This window comes from Martes martes (assembly GCF_963455335.1).
Source record: "Martes martes genome assembly, chromosome: 15".
In the NCBI taxonomy this organism is placed as follows: domain Eukaryota; kingdom Metazoa; phylum Chordata; class Mammalia; order Carnivora; family Mustelidae; genus Martes; species Martes martes.
Window position 1 is genome coordinate 11,787,037 of NC_137903.1, and position 20,973 is coordinate 11,808,009.

The window sequence follows — 20,973 nt, forward strand, 5'->3', positions numbered from 1 at the left end:
TGTAATATTTCTGTATGGCTCCGTTAAAACATCGATGCATTTTCTGCCTTGTAAAACTTTGCATCACTGGAGTCCTGCTCGCGGCTCCTTGCCGGGACTTCTCTCCTCCAGCTGTTTCTTCGAGGCGTCCCCGTTGACACGTGCGGCTGCCCTGGAGCCTGCTGTGTCTTTCGTTATTCTTGACTGACTCTGCTCCTACCAGTGGGCTTTTAGGTTGTTTCCAGTCTTTGCTCTTCCGGGGATACCGTGCTTATGTAGGGCACTACGTATCTTTATGTTCGGGAATTGTAGCGCACTGGGCTTCTCTAGCTGTACCAGTTGTTGAAAGGCTGCTTCTCAGAATACTTGTGCTAGTTTATGTTCCCACTCCTGCCGCAGAAGGGGCCTGTTGCTCCCACAGCCTCAGCGTCCCATAGTATCGTCAGACGTGTTGCCTTTTGCCAGGTTTGCGGTTCTGATAAAACTCCTCACTGTGATTTCTTTGACTCGCCCCCTCTTCTCCAAACCCCTCCTAATGCTGCTCAGGTTCTCACTCTGTAAATTCTTACACACTTCAGTCCCCGTGGATACCTCTGAACTCCTACTCTGCTTTTAGTCAGAACTGGGCACCTAGTGGTTACTTGTTCTGTTCTCTAACCATTTCATGTGCCTGAATCCTAGCTCACCAGTTTTTTCCTTTTTACCTCTTTTAAGCTCTTTCAGGTGGGGACCTCACCAAATACGTCAGTTTCATAATCCACAACAACTAAAATAATGTCAGATATGTGGGAGAATTTCGGGAATATTGATTTCTTTTTATCCCTTTTTATTTTACTGTGGCAGTCATTTTTTAAAAATACTTTCGTTTTATTGTAGAACAGGCAAGTCCCCGTGACTTTTTTTTTTTTAAGAAAAGAAGGGTGAGGAAGGGCAGAAGGAGAGGGAGAGACAATCTTAAGCAGGCTCCATGCCCAGTGCAGAGCCCAACGAGGGGCTCGATCTCACAACCTTGAGATTGTGACCTGAGCTGTAATCAAGAGTCAGACCCTTAACTGACTGAGCCACCCAGGTACTCACATCCCTGTGACTTTTAGTCAAGTTTTCCATTCCACTAACAGGGCTAATTGGTTCTCATTTTTCTTAGGGCAAAGTCTCAGTTATGAGAGATGACATTCCTGTGACAAGGTGGGCATCCAAGGAAGGTAGTTTAGAGAACCTGTAGTAGAAAGGGAGAGTTATAACCCAAACCAGGCTTCCTGTTCTGATACCATCTTCTTTTTTCTCTTACATCATGAAACAACAAAATTGAGAAAGTTGAGCATACTACAAATTGTCTTCTTGACCTTTAAAAAACTTATTATACTACTCAATTGTATGTGAAACTAAGAATTTTATTAAAAATGCTGGAAAAGCTAGTAGTGGAAGTTGTGTATTATTTTCAACACTAAAGGAAAAAACAGTAGTTTAGGCTTTTTGGAAGAGTGACTAAATGGTCAAGCCAGCTGCTAGCTAGTGTAATGGTAGACAGAACTGAAACAATTACATTTTGCTGGGTATTTGCCTTTTTGAGTCACTTTCTTTATATCCACCATGTAGTTGCCTCATCATGGGCTTGATCACACTCTTGAGCCACTCTCGGAGCCGATTTCTTACCTCCCCCCCCCCCCACATACACACACACAGAGGTGGTTGTGTTGCAGTCTTTACCTCATGCTACATTCTCGGTCTACTTTTGAAATTATTTACTCTCATCAGTAAAAAGTCAGTTTAATGGGCTAATACGGAAGGATAAGTATGAACTTTAACTGCTGTGTCTACCCATTGGTGATTCTCATGGTTGCTTCCTTAGGGATAAAGAGAGATTTTGAAACTGGTAGCAAAGGCTCTTAAGTATCTTCTGGGGGAGGGGCAGGAAGAGGAAGGTGGGGTGAGGTAGGGAACATAGATACACCTTGCGGGGCCTGTATATTCACCAGCCATGCTCAAATGCACTCATCAAGTGGTAATTAAGTTGTTGTTAGCTTTCATCATTGACACAACAGTAACAGCTCTGCTTTTCATTTATGGCTGTGAGTATGGACTTACACTCTTCTTGTTGGTGAATAGTTTTGTCACGGTCCCTGTTTCATCTTGGCCATTCTGTTAAATGCCAGTTTCCTTGTCGTTGTTTCATTCTGAGTCTGGACTTTCTGCCATTCCACCATAAGGGGCATGAGATGAGATTGATTGCATAATACATAGGATGCAACTCTCCTTCTCAGGTATGTACATTCTTAAAACATCTTAACTGTGGAGCTTCTCTTGGAAATTTGGGGTAGTGAAGGTGTCGGCATAAATACAAAATTTAAAAAACAAAATCAGTGCCTTCTGATTGCTCAATATCTTTCTTCCAGGCTTTGGAAAGCATTTTGGCAAGTGAACGATTACCATTTTCCTGCCTCAGAAACATCACTCAGACTTTAATGGACACTTTAAAAAATCAAGGTAGGGGTTTGTACTGATTGCAGGTTCTGGTCTTCAGATTTTATAATTCTGATTATAAAAACTATTCCTGTTTATGATATCATCATGTTACTTCAGTGTGGAAATACTGTAAGAAATAAGGAAACTTATTTCATGCCTTTAGTATTTGGAGACTTTTTTATTCCCTGTTCGGTGTATGAAGCTGATCTCCAGCTGAGCCTTCTCTGAATATATTGTTTCTTTCTGGAAATATTTCTCTTTAAAATATTTCTACTGTGAGGAAGGAGACCAGTATAGGATGCTGAGAAGTGGTTATTTGATACAGTTGTACATGTGTGAAAGGCAGCAGCATGAAGATTTTCTTGCTTTCACTGTCTTTGATTTAACTTTATGGGAGGAGAGTGGTTTCTCTAGATGAAACATTCTTTAAATAATTTTGTTTTGACTGAGAGAATGATTTTTTTAAAAGTAGGCTTGGAATTAATGTTCTGTTGGTGTATGGAATCCGCGTCTTCTCCTCCACTTCCCTCATGAACAGTAAGGACTTCCAAAATTGGACGATGAGCAAATTTATGCTCGTAGCTGATTGTTTTTCACTGTTCAAAATGTGTCTGAAAAAGAATTACATCTCTAACTCTGGGATTTTAACTCCATGCTCTATCCGGCTGACCCAGCAAAATTCAGTTTATTCTGAATACCTAACATGTATTAAATTGTAGTGTGTAATGTGCACACTTCATCTAGCTGTGACTTTTTGCTTGTCATGTTAATTATATAAAGCCAGCTTTATATTTATATTTAAGCCAACTTAAAAGTAGTTTAATAAATATAGTATCCCCTTTTAAGACTTTAGGCATCCTAACGTTGAGATTTTTTTCCCAGCACATATTTAAAGCTGACTTTTAGAAAATAGTGAATTTCTTTAGTGTATACAACTTGTTAGAAATACCTCTTTTAAAAACCATAGTGTCCCCATCCCTCAGGGCTTTACCAAAATCTCAAATTTTACTGAATCAGAATTTATCTTGCACTGGGCTGAGACTAAGTCAAATATGACTATTGGAATTCTATAAAATCATCACCAGTTTCAAGTTCTACCCAAAATTGAGATTCCTAAAAATTTCACCTACTGAATATGCTAAGTTTTATTATAGCTATACCAATTCTTGGAGGTAAATAAAGTCCCTGCCTTTTAAAAGAATAGTTGTTTTACATTAGATGGTAGATACTTAAATTATCATGCGGGAATGTATTATATAGAGAGTATTTCTCTCTCTCTCTCTCTCCCTTTTTTTTTTTAAAAGCCTGACTGATGGAGAATGTTAAGTAGAATTGTACTTTGGTCTCTTTGCCAGCCTTCCTTGAGGATAAATCTGTTACAGTCCAGAGTTTGTGCTTGAATTCTGGTATCTTTGTCCACCATGATAACAAGAGCCCGGCAGCTTTCTGTTCATCTGTCCTCTGTCTGTGAGCAGAATAGGCAGCGGGTGAGGGAGAATATTTTCAAAGCTGTTTTCAGATCATTTTTTAAAAATTTGAATATTAGACTAAGATAGTTCTTTTTTCTTTTTTTCTCACCACCCTCCAACTACTAGTGTGCCTTACTACGCTTAAAAAATTGGACATTTTTCCATGATGGAAAAATTATCTTTGTCCTAGTAATCTGTGATAGTTTAAGTATCTCAGTATGTAATAGACTAGCACATCAGAGAGGTACATAATACTGTGAATATTAATGAAAGAAAGAACTTTTTATGAATCTGTTAAATATATCTCTTTAATGTATTTTTTTTCTTCCACCTTTCAGAGCTTGAGTCTGTTGACGAAGGATTGCTACAATTTTGTGCCAATAAACTGAAATTACTCCATCTTTATGAGTCTGTCAGTCAGTTAAATTCCGTTGATTTTCATTCAGATACACCATTCTCGGATAATGTAAGTTATTCTATTCCTCATTATACAAAATATTCTATTTTTAATTTTTAATTTTTTTTTAAGATTTTATTTCTTTGACAGGGAGAGACACAGCAAGAGAGGGAACACAAGCAGGGGGAGTGGGAGAGGGAGAAGCAGGCTCCCCTCTGAGCAGGGAGCCCGATGTGGGGCTTGATCCCAGGACCCCAGGATCGTGACCTGAGCCTAAGATAGACGCATAATGACTGAGCTGCCCAGGCGCCCCTATTTTTAATTTTTTAACTGATAGTAAAGAAGTAGATAATTGAGAATTTTTATGAAGTGTAAAGATGTTTTTTCTTTACAAGACCTCCTGCTGGCTCTCTGTGCCTTAGTACTAAATTTATAGTATTTATGCTAAGATATTGCAGTTTATTGTTAATCCATTCTCCCTATCCTAGAAGCATTTGGTTTCTCTGAACTCACTTTCTAAGGTTGCTTCTGACAACATAACTGGACAGGATTTGCCAATTGAAATATATTCAGTTTACTGAAGTAGCAAAACTTAAAAGGAAAAAAAAAGATTTTGCCGAACAGAAGACACTGGTTTTTCTGTGGTGCCATTGTGAACGAACGAACTCATACAGCTTTTCTCTTGTCTGCTACATAATGAAATACTTTAAAAAAGTTCTGTCTTATATAAAAGTGTTTAATTTTAGTAAACGTTCTATGTTTTCATTCTGTAAAACATTTAAAAAATGGCAGTGCCTTGTAATCTTCCTTACAGTGCAGTATTGCTCATTTCTAGGCATGTATGCAAAATTCTTACTTTTCATACAGAGAAGTAGTGTCCTTAATAGAGAATAGAGAGAAAGGTGGTCCTCTCTTTCCCCTGATTACCACGTGACTATGGACAAGTTGCTTGCCTTAGGGTGCATGTCTTCCATTTATCTAAAGGAAAATTATTATGTAAGTGATGTTAGTGATTTGTCAAGTCACTGATAATACTTATAAAACATTATATCTGAAACTTATCTGAAACTTAATGGAAGTTTAACTTGGAAAACTTTTATTTTAAATATACATAAGTGAATAAAAATTTTTAAAAAGAAAATTCTCTCTGTGTTGGAAACCACTTACACATTCTAACATCTTTTTTATCCTTGGGATTATAGGTGCATTTCATAAAGCATTTTAACAATCTTCATAATATTTTGCAATTGCCATTATAAGTAACAGAGCCATTTTTCAGGATCTTTGTGTTTTTCTTTCTGCTTCAGCAACAGTATAAAATCATTTCTAACAATAAGAAGGTTCAAGTGGACTAAATTATGTCTGCAGAATTGCCTAGATATTTCATAGATTCTTTTTCATAAGATCCAAACTTTCCTACCTCACCAAAGAAAGTTAAGTATATGTCATTAATAATCCCCTATGGAATTCATTTCCACTTGATAGCTCCAGTACTATATGGAAAGAAAAGAAAAATTACAGAATTTAAAATATCAGTTAGTTGATTATTCTTTATTATTCTTTAATCTTTAAAATACTTTGTAAGAATTGATATTTTGCTGTGACATTATTTAGATCCTTCAAAAAAAGGTACAGTTAATTTCTAGGCTAAATGGCCAGTCTTGTGCATATAAAACTAAAATTCAAATCTGGAATCATTTTTGTTGCTGTGGAACATAGTTCATACAAACTCATATATAAATTCAGTATAACATTGAACTGTTGGTGTGTGTTCATAGCATTCTGCAAGTTTACTACTTGTTTTTCGAAAACAGCATTAAATAAGTAAATGAAAGCTGTATTCTTAAACAAGAGTAGTTTTATTACGTAGTGGGGTGGGGAGGGAGTTTTGCTTGCTATGGTGAACTTATGGTCTTTTAAGTATGTATCTGTATGTGTGTATGTTTATCCCTAATTTAGAAAAATACTAGTAATATCAGAAGCGATTTTTGCACATATACTCTATAAAAATAATTTGAAAGGCTGGCAAGATGTATCTGTAACTTTTCCATCTCTGTATCCCTGTGAGCCACACAGAGGATGTATATGTAGATACAGTGAGGCTCAGTTTCCAGTATTTTTTTATTTTACTGTGTTTATGCTGCTCAGTACATATCCCGTTTCAAATAGGCCTTTAGTTTACTTAGAATCACAAGAGTTGCAGTTAATACTCTTACAGTTTTTTTTTTCTGATTCTAAATTAATAACAACTGTAGTAAAATTCAAACATTTTAGAAGAGTATAGGGTATTCTCAAGAAATTCTATAAAAATGGTACTCTCAGTTATAAATAGTTTCAAGATTAGTTCACATTACTTAACGTCAAATTCATGAATTTGTGATAAGATTTTAAGCAGAGTACATTATAGCTACCACATTAATTAACAATTCATCATTTGCTTACAGTTTTGCATTTCACTTCACATGATGGGGTTGACTCCTTTGGTGGAGTCCTAGGAAGATACGGTGTATCCAAACTCTTTTTTTTTCCCCCCCTATTTTGTTAAGGACTTGGCTGTGTTACTGAGGCTTGATGAAAAAGAACTGCTTAAGCTCCTGGCATTACTAGAGAAGTACAAAGAGGAAAAAACCAGGACTGCTACAGTCCGATTTTCTGATGATAAGGATGGCGTGTTACCCGTGAAAACATTCCTGGAATATTTAGAGTGTGAGAAAGATGTGGTCAACGTAAAGAAGATAAGTGAAGAGGAGTATGTGGCTTTAGGTGGGTGGAATGATGAACTGCTCTGTGAATCCTGCCTCTTCTGGAGGAGAGCCTGGGAGGAGTTGATAGCATCTCAAAGGTTCAGTATGTTTTAAAATTAAGCTAAGAAATTCATGTATATTTTTCGGTGAACAAAGGATACTCTGGATATGTAGGCTCTATGTCATAAAAGTTTTATTGGCTAATACATAGACTAAAGAGACAGTGTTAGACATGTAACGATTTGCCTTCTGCCTTAAAACCAAGCAAATTGAGCCATTAATTTCTTTTCTGTCGTGCTGGTTTGCTTCTCTGGGGACCCAGATTGCAATTCAGGAAGAATGTTAGTCTAAACGGTAAGTAGCCATTGGTTAATGCATTTTGCTTCTGTTTTACCAGGCAGTTTCTTTTTTTGGAAGTGTTTGCATGGAGAAAGCTCTACCGAGGACATGTGTCACACTCTGGAGTCAGCTGGACTGAGCCCTCAGCTGTTGTTGGTAAGCCTTCTTCTTATCACACCCTTCTCTTCCCTGCTCCTGTCATCCAGAAGTGTCAGTCCTTTTTTTTTTTTTTTTTTACCATCATCCAAAACATATCATAGAACATAGATGAAAACCTTTCGACAGTGATCAAAGAAATTTATAATCATCATATTTAATTGAGTAATATTATTTTATTTTTCTAATTCCCTGTAAATAGTAGCAGGCGTATTCCATGGTTGGCCTAAAATAAATTTCGAATCTGACAGGTATGCGTGCATTTATAGTGGATTGTGGTCATCAGTGAAATTGATCATATTAGAAGTAAAAAAATCTTAGAGAACAAAATCAACTTCCCTTAGAGCAGTACGGAATTATAATCAAACATTCCCAAACTTTGAATATAGGTTAGGTTTTAGTCTCTGTGCTATAACAAATATAAAACAAAAGAACCATTCAGTAGAAAATGACAACACTAAATGTTTTCCCTTCGGCACAGGATGCAGGGTGTGGTGGGGAGGGGTGACCTTGCTGTCCTCTCTCCTCTTTAACCCCTCACATGCAAATAAACTCTCTTCTACATCCTCAGTAACATCTTACATTTTGGCCAGGATCTGGGCAATCTCCTTTAGGAGCTTGTTGACTGTGTTCATGTATAGTTTTAACTGAACATTTACATCCTTTAAAAACAGATTCCATTCTCTGTTACTTTGCAGTGTGTATGTCAGAAGTAAGGCAGTTAAAGGTATGCATAGGTCGGTTGTACATGGATGTTCATAAGTGGCTTTTTTTGTAATAGCCCAAAACTGCAAACTACACAGATGTCCTTTGGTAGATGAATGGTTAAACAAACTGGTAGTTCTTTACCGTGTATTTCTTTACCTTTTCCTCAACAATAAGACTCAACTGTTGATTCACATAATAACTTGAATGAACCACAAGGAAAATACGCTGAGTGGAAAAGTGCCCATCTAAGAAAGACATGTGCTTGCATGATTCCATTTTTGTATAATGGTCATGAAATAGCACTGTTACAGAGATAGAGAAGAGGTTAGTGTCGGCGAGGGGTGAGGGGTGAGTGCGGGGAGGGATGGGTGTGGCTGTAAAAGGTCCACACAGAGGAGTCTCTTCCTGACGTATAGTTGAGTGCTTGACCATGGTGATGTTTTTGAAAAGCTACACATTGATAGAATTGCATGTACACACATATGGTTGTATGCATTATTGGTGAAATTTGAATAAGCTTTGGATTTTGCCAATGTTAACTTCTTGGTTATGATATTGTGTAAGATGCCACCATTAGGGTAGGCTATGGGAAGGGTGCATGGGACTTTGTTGTGCTTTTTTTTTTTTGCCCCAGTGATCTATAACTATTTTAAAGTAAAAATTTAAAAAGAGAGCAGTTAAGTATTTATTATTAAAATTTGAAATGCTTAAATAAGATGAGTACAGAATACTTGTTATTTTTAAATTGTGTTTAATCAGTATCAAAATGTCTGCATTAAATCCGGAGTTCAAGAAACATTGGGAAAAAATGAACCTCAGATCTTACCTCAAGTCATGTATAAAAATTAACTCAAAATGGAAAATAAATATAAGACCTAAGACTACAGAACTTACGGAAGAAAACATGGAGAAAGCTTGGTTCGGGTAAAGATTTCGTAGGGCACAGGAAGTGCAAACAAAAAAACATACTGATCAATTGCACTTCATCAAAATTCAGAACTTCTGTGTTTTAGAACTGTTAAGAAACTGAAAGGCAAACCTCCCTTTTAAAACTTATATTTGATAAATGAATTGAATCCACATTAAGAAAGAATTCATACGACTCAATAAGACGACAAAGAATACAATAAGGAAAGTGAAAGATTTGAACTGTCATATCACCAAGAAATATACTTACACGTGGCAAAAGGTCACATGAAAAGTAGTCAGCATCTTTTACTGTTGGGGAAATGCCAACAGGAGTCTCTTTCTCAAGAGGATGACTGAAGTTGAGATGACTGGTGGCACCAAGTGTTGATGAAGATGTGGAACAATCAGAACTCAGCGTGGCTAATGGAAATGCCAACTAATACAACTTTGGAAAAGAGTTCAAAAGTCTCTTATACTGTTGAACAGAGATTTACCATAAAATCCAGCAATCTCACTCCTAGGTATTTATCTAAGAGGAATGAAAACATGTGTTCATATAGATTTGGAATAAAATGTTAGCAGCAGCTTTATTCATAATAGTCCAAAGTGCAAACAACCCGGATATCCACCAACTGATAAGTGGTAAGTTATGGTACGTCCATATAGTGGGGAAAAAAGTTAAGAAGAAATACACAGTACAACTGTGTAATAAATAAAGGAATGAATCTCAAAAGCATATACTAAGTGAAAAGATCCAGAAACAAGACTGCCTACGGTATGCTTTTAATTACATGAAATAGAGTGACAGAGCAAATGGGCGTTTGCTAGAGGATGAAGGTGGGCATTGGAGATTGGGCACAGGAAGCACAAGGGAACTTCGGAGGTGGAAGATGTGCTTTACTATGTTTATGGTGTTGGCCACCCAAACTAAAATTAATGAACTTTATTATAAATATGTATATATTATAATGTAATAAAGTGCTCTCTAGAAAATCTCACTATTTTAAATCCATAAAGCTGTGGTCTGTAAGTATATTTATTATTGTACTACAGAACTTATAAAATGGGTTATAACTTTAAGTTCTTTTTAAGAATCATCTAGCTCTGAGAGACTGTATTTCACTCATTCCAAGTAATTGGTCGCTTTTCCTTTGCTTTCCTCAGATGAGTATTTTATAGTTAGATTTTTAAAGTATTCTATCAGTAGCTGAATGCTTTCAAGCAGTCATGTGAATTTTTAAAATTCTACCATCGAGTACAGAGAAATAAGGCATTTTCACTGAAAGCATGTAATTAATAGTTACGAATGGGAAGGGAAGGGGAAACTTCTTCAAAAAACAAGCCCAAGAATTAAAGTAAGAAATTGAATGTACAATAAGACCAGCTTGTAAAAAAGCTTGCTTGGTCATTGTGGTCACATTGATCAGAGGAAATAGCTAACACATTCAGGCTGTGAATAAGCCGCCACCTGGCCTTAGGAAGATCAAGTACAGGGGTTTTGTGTACCCATGTAGTAAGTGTGCATCTTGCTTACAGCCTGCTCATTCCCAAAGCACTTAGTGCCAGTGCCAAAATACTAACCAATGACATTTTTCTAAGTTATTAACTTAGTTTTTTTTTTAAAAGAATAAATGTCTATCGTATTACATTAAAAGAGTGATAGACTTTTAGGAGTTAGTCATATAAAAGTCATGAGTAAAAGGTGTTAGGTCTTTCAACAAAATATATACAATATATTATTAGTGTTATAAAGGCATTTGAAATGCTAACTTTTTTTCTGAACTATTTTATATGGTAATTTTATTGGAATTATGTTCATAAAGAAATCTGCTACTTATAATCTAGGTTTTGTGTGTTTGTGTCTATTTTTTTTAGGTTGTCTATATTGTTAAATTTGGAAATACTTCTAGTGTACAATGCCTACCGATTTTTCTATAAAACTTACACTTGATTTAGTCAGTATTTTACTATATTAGCGTAATTCACGACAACAGCCTGATAGTTCTTTAGATGTTTAAATGTTGAAACTATAATTTAATGTTTAAAACTGTAATTACCCTCACTGGAATTTTATCAAGTTTTAATTCTGTATACTAGAACAGACCTAATTTTTAGGAAAGACTAGAAAATAAGGCTCATTCAAAAAACCGACAAAGTAAGTTTCTTTTAAGTAGAGACAGGGCTAACAGATGGCTTCTTCATGTTCTATCTGTCAGCATTTCTGCTGAGGGAAGGATTAAAACATCTGGGATGTTAATATTACAGGAGGAGGATAACTTAGCAAAAAGAAGTTCATTAGGCATTAGAAGCGTCTACCCAGAACCCGTGGGATTTTCTCTTTCATTGTTAGGTACAGGTTTTTACCAAGTCTTAGATACCGCTCGACTTAGAAAAGAGGAATTAACCAACTTTCCTCTCAGGGTTTCTCTTAATAAAAATCTAATACTCAGATACCATCTGGCAATATGTCAGTTGTAACATTTATATGTGAAACAACATAGTTTACATTTATAAGATGAATATCCACATTATGAATAATATGTGACATTCTTTGCTGTGATGTATTGAAAGGATATTTTGTGTTTACTAGTTGTAGAGATTGTTACCTTCAGTATACTTTTCTTTCTTTTATCTGTGTCTATGTGTATATGTGGTATCTTAGCTCTGTATTCTCCTCTTTATTTTTCTCCTTTTACCTTAATTTTTCCTAAACATTAAAAAATCTATTGCTTATAAGTGATTCTAAAATTATGTCATCTTGTTCTTAGAGTTCCCATGGCAGCGTCTATTGCATTCCGACTTTTTACATGCTAACTAAAGCATAACTGATTGGATTTTCAAAGTTAATAAAAAAAAGAGGAACACCCGCTGGGTTATAAGCAAAGATTACCTTGCTGCATGAGAGTTAGAACAGGGCTGACCTAGAGAGAGATAGGAGAGTTAAACAGAACAGGGTTTTTTGTTTGTTTGTTTGTTTGTTTTAGAATTTGCTACATAAGGGTGGTGATAGGGGGAATGATTAGTTGGAGAGAAAAATAAAAGAGTTTATAGTATGGCGTGGAATTCAGGCTGTGGCATTCAATTCGTCTAACCCTATGGGTTGTCCGTCTTTTTGAGCATTTTGAAACTTTGTTGCTGCTGAAAAGATGAATCAAGCTTTGAAAGACACTAAACCCATAAGTGTATTTAGAAACCTGGAGTGCTTGTAAAATACCCCTGGGCATATATTTTCTGCCTAAAATTAATCAGAGTGAGCCCCAAAGATAAGTCCTCCTGCTCCCCCTCATTTCCTTTTGGCTTGCTTTCATAGCACATATGTGCCCAAAACACTGAGAGTAATTTCCAGTTGATTCTGGAGTGTCTTTGTTGCTATCCAGGCAACTCATTTTTGTAGCCTGCCTGTAAGTAGCAGTGTTGTGTGAGGTAGAGGGAATAGCCTTGATAAGTGGATAAAGTCAGTCGAAACTTTGTGGATGACACAGGGTGTTTGTGTGGCAGGTGGAAAGCACATGGTATAACATGAGCCCAGTTTTATAAAAGCCCCATGTCTCTCCGTAATGCTCTCTGTAGAGCTGCACTTAGGAAGGTGCCAGGGGCTTGGCACCTCGTCCGCTCTCGGCAGCCACCAGCCTTTGTTGTTGCTAGCATCGTCATTCTCTTAGGAATGTGCAGGCAAATATGAAAGCATATACGTGGTTGTAAAAAAAAAAAAAAAAAAAAGTTTCTGGATAGATGAGGTAGAAAGGAGGCTGACATAGGGAGAGAGGTAAGAGGGTTAAACAGAAAAGGGAGAAATAAACTCCTTTTAAAAGCATGTGTGTGTGTTGTTTGTACAAATTTTATGTATAGTCTACACACACGTACAGTTTTTTTAAAGAGAAAAAAACATATGTATTAGGATCAGGCAGATCTTGGTTCAGACTTCAGTCCTGACTCACTAGGTTTATGGTGGGTAAGTTACTTCTTTTCATCATTTGTAAAATCTGGGAGACCGTCCCTGCCGTGGGATTTTCGGAATTGGACGGGGTGATGCCCGGCGAGTACGTCCGTCTCCTGGCCCTTTGGTTGTTCTCCCAATTTCCTTCACACACGACTTCAACTTCCTACTCTTCTTCACTTTTGCAAAGTATTGATACTACTATATTTAAACTGGTAATCAACCTTTTATTTTCAAGCTTTTGTTTTTGTTTTTAACATGAAGGTCCTGCAGAGTTAAAGCTAACCCAGGCCTTTCGCAAACACCAGTACTGACAGGTGCGGTGCCATGCCATTGAACTCATTATCCCAGAATTATCCGTGTGCAAATTTTGTACATCTTAGAATATTTCAGCTCTAAGTAGATAGGCTGGTTCATAGGCATCTTAAAAGTCACTTATGTTGACTTAAATGTTTTTGCTCATAAAATCTGTTTCTCTTGACTTGTTAGTGATTTAAAAACTAGAATCCAATAGCTTTACTTATCCGTTCAGCACTGCCAAGTTCACAGTACCTTGTGGCCAGTGTGGGGTGAGGTCCACAGCTCCACGTCCTTCCCTTCCTCCTGGCAGCTGAGTGGTGTCTTGCCAGTCTACGGAGATCTATGCTAACTCAGTAGTAGTAACCTTTCTGGTACTATGCTCCCTAATCAAGGCTCAGCCCGGAAAGCAGGGCTTAATTAACCCAAAGAAGAGACGGAAACAGTGGAAGTTACGTATCTGACAGATACGAAGAATCTCTTCAGTGGACAGGGTACCTTGTTGTGTCTCTCATGAGAGGCGATGTAATGAGCAGCCCCTCATTTCTCACCCGGAAGGACTGAATCACTCATATACACGTCTGTGCTCTCTTGAAAAGTGCCACATTTTGGTTTTTTATTACTGAAAATTATTTAAATTTGATTTCAGTCTCTGCTCCTGAGTGTTTGGCTTTCTAAGGAAAAAGATATTTTGGATAAACCGCAGTCTGTGTGCTGTCTCCATACGATGCTGTCCCTTCTGAGCAAGATGAAAGGTAAAAGGCTGGGGGCTGCTGCAGTTGCCTGGGCCTTGAGGTGTAGACACTGCTCTTGGAAACGACCTGAGCTGAAAGCAGATGCTTAACCCACTAAGCCACCCAGGGGCCCCGTGGATTTAATTTCTAATTCAGAAATTTACCAATCTATCACAGAGGAATTCAGTTTCAACATTATGTTTAATGTTAAAGGTCAAACAGAAAGAATCCACAAGCTCAGGCTTTCTTTTTTAACTTTCTCTTTTTGCCCATAGTGGCCATCGATGAGACCTGGGATTCCCAGTCTGTGTCCCCATGGTGGCAGCAGATGCGCACGGCTTGTATTCAGTCTGAGAACAACGGAGCTGCTCTGTTGTCTGCACACGTTGGGCATTCCATTGCTGCACAGATCTCGAACAGTATGACTGAGAAAAAAGTAAGTAGGTGGGTGGGGGGTGCACCTGGTCTTGGAAAGATTGGATCTCTGCCTGTCCAGTCTGCTTAGGGGCTGCTTGTCCCTGTCTAGGCTTGCAGTGTCTTTGATGTTATGAAACATCTAGAGTTTGAAATGTGTGTCCAGCAGATTCTCACTTGTCTTTGTGGGAGGGGTGCTGCCCTTAACTTGTTTGTTCAGATGACATGCATACTGAATTTTGCCGTCACCTCGTACTTTGACCTTGAGGGGAAAAGTATGGCAATCAGAGGGCAGAGGTCTGGCTCTCGGCCAGCAGCTGGTGATGTGTGGTGAGTCCCTTAAACATGAGTCTCCTGCTTCAGGTTCTTCATCTAAAGGAGGTCACGGTTAGACTGTGTTATATCTGAGGTTCGTTGTAGCTCTGGAGTTCTACCATTGTATTTATTACCCTCCCCCTTTTTATAAACAGAGGTCGTTTTGGCAGGGGGTGTTGAATGACTTGAATAAAAGTTTCCTATTGACCTTTTGCTTTGTGGTTTTTTCCTCGTCTTTTTAAGGACTCAAATTTATTTTTTTAAAAACAAACATCTCTTGTATCTCGTGGTAGATCAAATTTTTTCTGGGGAACGTTGATTTAGTTGGATGAGTCAGTTAAATAGGCCTGTAGAGATTCACTTAACATTGTCAGTCTCAGTAGTTCATATGCTAAATTTAATATTACTGGCCTAAGATGTTTATGATAATGGAGAGAGAAGGAATTTGGGCCTCATTTTGTATGTTGGAGAGTACTTTCTGAAGAGCGAGCACTATCCTGGTACTAACAGAAAAGACCATGGCCCTCGTCGGGGATGGCCCTGCGAGCTCGTTAGTGCCCATTGCATGAATCAGGGGCCTTTCTGGGGGTCTTTCTGTGAATGTCCAGACTCTGTCACTGTTTCCCCGAGTCTGCAGTGTCCTCCTGTCACTCATGGTCCATCCAGCCCAGTAGTAATACTCGTGAACCGACATCTGCGTGTTGCTTCGTGACGTATCCCGACGGTCCATCAGCTTTCAAGTTCAAAGCTCATTCAAGTGAGTGCTGATCCAGAGTCTTTGCCAGAGTATCACCAGGGCGCTTTTTGTTAGTTTTCCCAAACAGTGTCGGGTGCTGATTCTGAGGCCCTCACCGATTCCTGGGAGGCCCTCTCTCTTGACATGGAATACTGGAAGCTCCTGCTGAAACAGCTGGAGGACTGCCTCCTCCTTCAGACTCTGCTTCACAGCAAAGCAAACACGCCGGCCTCCAAAGTGTCGTCGCTGCAGGCTGAGCCACTCCCGAGGCTGTCCGTCAAAAAGTTACTGGAAGGAGGAAAAGGTAAGGTGGAGTCGATGGGAGCATCGCACCTACAGACCTGTGTGTTTATGCTGTGGACATTTCTGGGGCTTCTGTAGAAATGATTGCAAGGATAGGGAAAGGGAAATACATTTGGATTTAAAAAATTAAAAATAACCCACCGTGTATTTCTTCTCAGTTAATCTCCTCAAAGTCTGATTCGGTCAGTTCCCTGCTCAGGAATCCACACTCCTTCCCCCTGCCTTAGAGAATTAGCCGCGGTTCTCAAAGAGTGCCCAGAGGACCTCGAGAGCCCACCCTTTTCCAGCTTCATGTCTCTGTGAGGCTGCCTTTTCCTCCTGTACTTCAGCCGGAGCAACACATCCTAATAGATGGCATGCAGGAGCCGATCGGAGAATCCAGGTGTAAGCTAGACAGTGGAAGAGACTTTGCAAAGGTGGTAGCGTTGCTCCTCTCCCAAAATGTCTTTTCTTGCTTTGGGAACTGTATTTTCATCAAATGTTATTAACATGTAATACGTTTAGTACTTGTATTTAAAAATGAATTAATAAAAATATTTTAGAATTTTCTCAATTTTAGTTTCTGAGACCAGGAATTTGAGTAAATGTAACCCATAAGCTAAAGTTCTTTGGGATTATCAGTAATTTTTAAGAGTTTAAGGAGATTCGGAGACTTAAGAAATTTGAGAACTTCTGGAACAAATAGAAACTGGTTCTCTAAGAACTTTGGCTTTGAATCTAACCCGTTTTTCCATTTCTTGCTTGTTGCTTGATTGTGGCTCAAATGAAGCATCCGTGTGATTCCCCAGCTCTGGGTCTGAGTCTGTCCCCTTCCCTCTCCCGACCTGTCCCATTCTGGATTCTAAATTGTACTTCCTCCTCTTTCAAGGCCCCGTTCAAATGCTTACTCCTCTAAGAAATTGCTCATGACCTACTAGCTACCAATTTTCTCTTCTTCCTCCTGATTTCCACAGGACCTTATGCCTCTTTTATGATTTATCGCTTTCTACTATTCTAGAGCCGTTGGGTTCTTGTGCTTACATCCTGCAGGATCAGAAGCATTGTAAATTTTTAGTTGTCTTGATGTACTTTCTTTTTACCAGCAGCTCTGTCAGGCATTTGATACTGGAATGTCTGTATTCCTGGATGTATTTATAGATTTCGATTTAGTTAACCTGTCCTCTTATCTGTATAAGATTTGTAAGCTTCAGCCTGAGAGGCAGGGCCTTAGGTTTGGCACAAAATTAGTGGCCTCCGCAGCTGCTCTCAAGGAACGTAGACTGTGGGTGCCGTCCTGACACTTGCCTTCTGCCTTGTCCCGGTTTGCCAGCGTAACCCAAAAGGAGCTTATATACTTGTTTGGAGCTCTGGTTTTGTGACTGCCACCCCAGGGGACCCCTCCAGATCGCCTGACTCTGGTGGCCACTGGAGCTTAGGCTTGTAATCCCACAGGACTATATATATTTGCTTACTTTTAAAAGCTGATGCCTGACAGGGCACGCAGCAGTGCAGGTGGTTTAGCGTCCAAACCTTGGTTTCGGCTCAGGTTGTGATCTCAGGGTCATGAGATTGAGCCCCACTTTGGGCTCTGTGCTCAGTGTAGAGTCTGCTTGAGATTCTCTCTCGCTGTCCCCCTGCCCTTCTCACTTCTGCTCGTGTGCGCTCTCTCACTCTCAAATAAGTTAAATAAATAAGTTAAAATATGTTAAAATAAATAAATAAAATACGTTAAAAACAAAAAATCTGATGCTTGAGGTTCTGGCTTTCAGTCAGTCTGAATGTAGGTGTGAAGATCCTCTCTTTTGGGGCACTGACTGGTCTTGGCACATCCTCACTGTGTGCTGTTAAACATCTACTAGGCTGCTTGGTTTGAGAGAGGTTTGAGAGACAATCAAGAACTGAGGCATGATTAAGCAAGGCCATTCCTTCAAGACTGGAAGAGGTCGTTCCATCTACTGTGTAGAAACCAACACAAAGACTCATGGAAAAGGAAGAAATAGAGAAATATGTTCCAAGTGCAAGAACAGGATAAAACTGGGCGGGGAGAAAAACGTTAATCAAATGGCAAGAAGTCATTTACCTTATAAAAAGTCCAAAGTTATAGTCATAAAAATGCTAATAACCAAACTGGGGAGAAGAATGGATGAACACAGTGATAACTTCAAGGAGATGGAAAATAAGTAGACATCACAGAGCTGAAGAACACTATAACTGAACTCAGTATATGCTAGAGGGTTTCAGCCGCAGACTAGGTGAAGCAGAAGAAAGGACCGGTGAACCCAAAGACAGGGCAGTAGAACTTACCCAATCAGACGGTTACAGACATTGTAACAACAGATAAGTTGTTATTTCTAAGCATGTGGTAATCACAAAGCAAAAACCTGTAATAAACACACAAAAGAGAAAGAGAAAGGGCTATAAGCAAACCACCAAAGAAAGTTATTAAACCACGGAGGAAGAGAGCAAGAAAAGAATAAAGGAACAGAGGAACTATTAAAGCAGACAGAGAGCAACATGGCAACAAGCAACATCTAGCAGGAATTACTTTAATTATAAATGTGCTAAATTCTCTAGTCAAAAGACAAAAGGTGGCCGGATGAGTAAAAAAACCAAAACCCATATATATGCCACCTCGAGACTGGACACACAGAGGCTGAAAGTGAAGGAATGAGAAAAGATACTCCATGCAAATGGAAACCTTTTTTTTTTTTTTTTTTTTAAGTTTAAATAAATTGTTTTTTTAAAAAAAGGCTTGCGAAAAAGTTTAAGTTGTAAACTCTACACTCCTTGCTGCCACCTGCTGATAGGGTAGGACCGTCTTTGTGATATTAACCTGAGCGATATGAGCAAGGGCTTGATTCTGGAATGGAAATTGCCAAATGACCTGGAAGTCAAATACGAGAAATTGGAATACCCAGCACACTGCTGTCCTCTATTATCACCGATAAGTGTGATTATACTGTGAAGCTTGCTTTTTTTTGTGGAAAGGTTTATATTTGATCAAAATAGAAAGAAGAGGTTTTGGTAATTAGAGAACAAGGTATCATTTGTTTTAGGTAATAAACAGGACTCTTTGTCTTGAGTGTTTTTCAGTTTCCATGTAGACTTTTTTGGCCTATGTCAGTGACTGAAACATGGGAAAGCATCATGTTTCTTAGAGGTGTCTAAATTTTGCCTATAAATATTCCATGTAGGCAAGTTATTTGGCTATTAAAAGTAACATGTTGCCTAAACAGGTATCATGCTAATCAGTCTGTTTCACTTATATGTAAGTGAAGGTGCTTTAAGGGCACGTGGGGGGCTCAGTCAGTTAAGTGTCTGCCTTTGGCTCAGGTCATGATCCCAGGGTTCTGGGATCAAGCCACTTGTTGGGTTCCCTGCTCAGTGGGGCATTTGCTTCTCCCTCTTCCCTTCCCCCTGCTTGTGCTCTCTCTCCATCTCTCTCTCTCTCAAATAAAACCTTCTTTAAAAAAAAAATAATGTTTTGAAGAGGTATTCATCCCTTCCTCTGTGTCTGGCGAAGTATATTTTGAATTTGTGGACATAGAAGCTACGTGGTATACAGACGAGTGTATGCATTTATATTTACCTAATATACGTTAGAGTATATATGTATTAGATTATTATGTAATTATATATATAGTATATATATTAGAGCATAGAGATGCCCTTGGACATCAGATATTGCACTTGCCCTTGGCGTCTTTGCTGAACACTCTGAATTTTCGTTTTCTTATCTCCACACTGTAGGTGGCATTGCAGACAGTGTAGCCAAGTGGATATTTAAACAGGACTTCAGCCCCGAAGTACTAAAACTGGCTAGTAAGGAAAGAGATGCCGAAAACCCAGATGAACCCAAAGAAGGCATTAACAGAGGTTTACTTGAAGCGTCAGAGGTGGAGATGACCCTAGGAGCCATACCAGGTAGTCCATAAATGCGGAGAAATATGCGGCCCAGAGTGGAGGGGATGTGGCTGAGTCTTTGTTAAGGAAAGAATAACCTGTCACTCTCTTGTGGCTTTCAGACTTACTGCATTTAGCCTATAAGCAGTTTCCGTGCAGCCTTGAGCTGGACGTGCTGCACGCCCACTGTTGTTGGGAGTACGTCGTTCAGTGGAATAAAGACCCGGAGGTAAGGTTCTTGCCACTTCTTTCCTGTTCTGTCGCCGTGCTCATGCTGTACATATGTGGGACTCTTTAGTTCAGTGACATACTGCAAACACTGGACTTTTCCTGCTTGGGATGCTGCTGTACTAGGAGCTGTGCTAGGTCTTTTTCATGGATTATCTCTCAGTCCTCACAGAGAACCTGTGACATGACATTGTCACTGCCCCCCTCTGGAGAAGAGAAACCAGGCTCAGAGAAGTTCAGTTCCATGCCCCAGGGCACAGTGCTGAGTCGGTCCGGGCCAGGATTTCCGCCTGGGTTTCTTTGTGTTTAGAGCTGGCGTGTTTTGCCCCCACTCCTAGTTAGGTTCTGATATGTATATTTTTTATTTCCTTTTGAATTCCTGCATGAGACAGCACGTACTTACTAGAAACTTTGTAATATCGTAGTCATCCTGGTAAAGCCAGGGTGAAGATCCGGATGCTGACCTAGTGTCTGCTTGTTTAGGTACCCCTGCGTTTGTCCGTCACTTCACTTATGTTCGTCTCCGAAACACCGAGAAAGCCACGCTATGTACAAGGCTGACCCTAGTCCAGGGTTAGCCTAACTGCCCTTTTAGCTCTCTGCTGGGGCATCGTTTTCTGCCACTTTCTCTCGCAGAACAACCATAGTCAGGGAGCAGGATAGGCCCTGAGCTGAGGGGCTGGATTTGGGTCCCAGCTGAATTTCTGACAAGTGTCTGGGTTGGGGCCAGTCACTGGATCTCTGAACCTGTTTGTTTCTCCTACCTTTTTTTTTTAATGAAGGTGCCAGTCCTTCAGGATTGATGCCTGGATTAAGTAAGATGTGAAATCATAGGATGAGTATTGCCCTTTGCCAAAAAGTCCTTCCCTCAGGTCTCCCTAGTCAGTGCCCTGGTAAATTGTCCCTCTCCAAGCCAAATACTTGATGGTCCTTATGTCAGGTTGCACTTGTGAAGAAAAAATT

The 20,973-nt window shown here is 39.1% G+C and overlaps 1 protein-coding gene across 1 annotated transcript in view; it reads left to right on the forward strand.

Annotated features, from left to right (window-relative positions):
* Nucleotides 1-20,973, forward strand: part of RAB3GAP2 (RAB3 GTPase activating non-catalytic protein subunit 2) — a 94,993-nt gene that overhangs the window by 58,210 nt on the left and 15,810 nt on the right. The window contains exons 18-26 of the mRNA XM_080824022.1: nt 2,373-2,463; nt 4,250-4,377; nt 6,855-7,071; nt 7,450-7,547; nt 14,048-14,153; nt 14,408-14,568; nt 15,673-15,901; nt 19,630-19,803; nt 19,905-20,011. Coding sequence (XP_080680148.1) covers nt 2,373-2,463; nt 4,250-4,377; nt 6,855-7,071; nt 7,450-7,547; nt 14,048-14,153; nt 14,408-14,568; nt 15,673-15,901; nt 19,630-19,803; nt 19,905-20,011 — 1,311 coding nt within the window. The remainder of the gene's footprint in view (nt 1-2,372; nt 2,464-4,249; nt 4,378-6,854; nt 7,072-7,449; nt 7,548-14,047; nt 14,154-14,407; nt 14,569-15,672; nt 15,902-19,629; nt 19,804-19,904; nt 20,012-20,973) is intronic.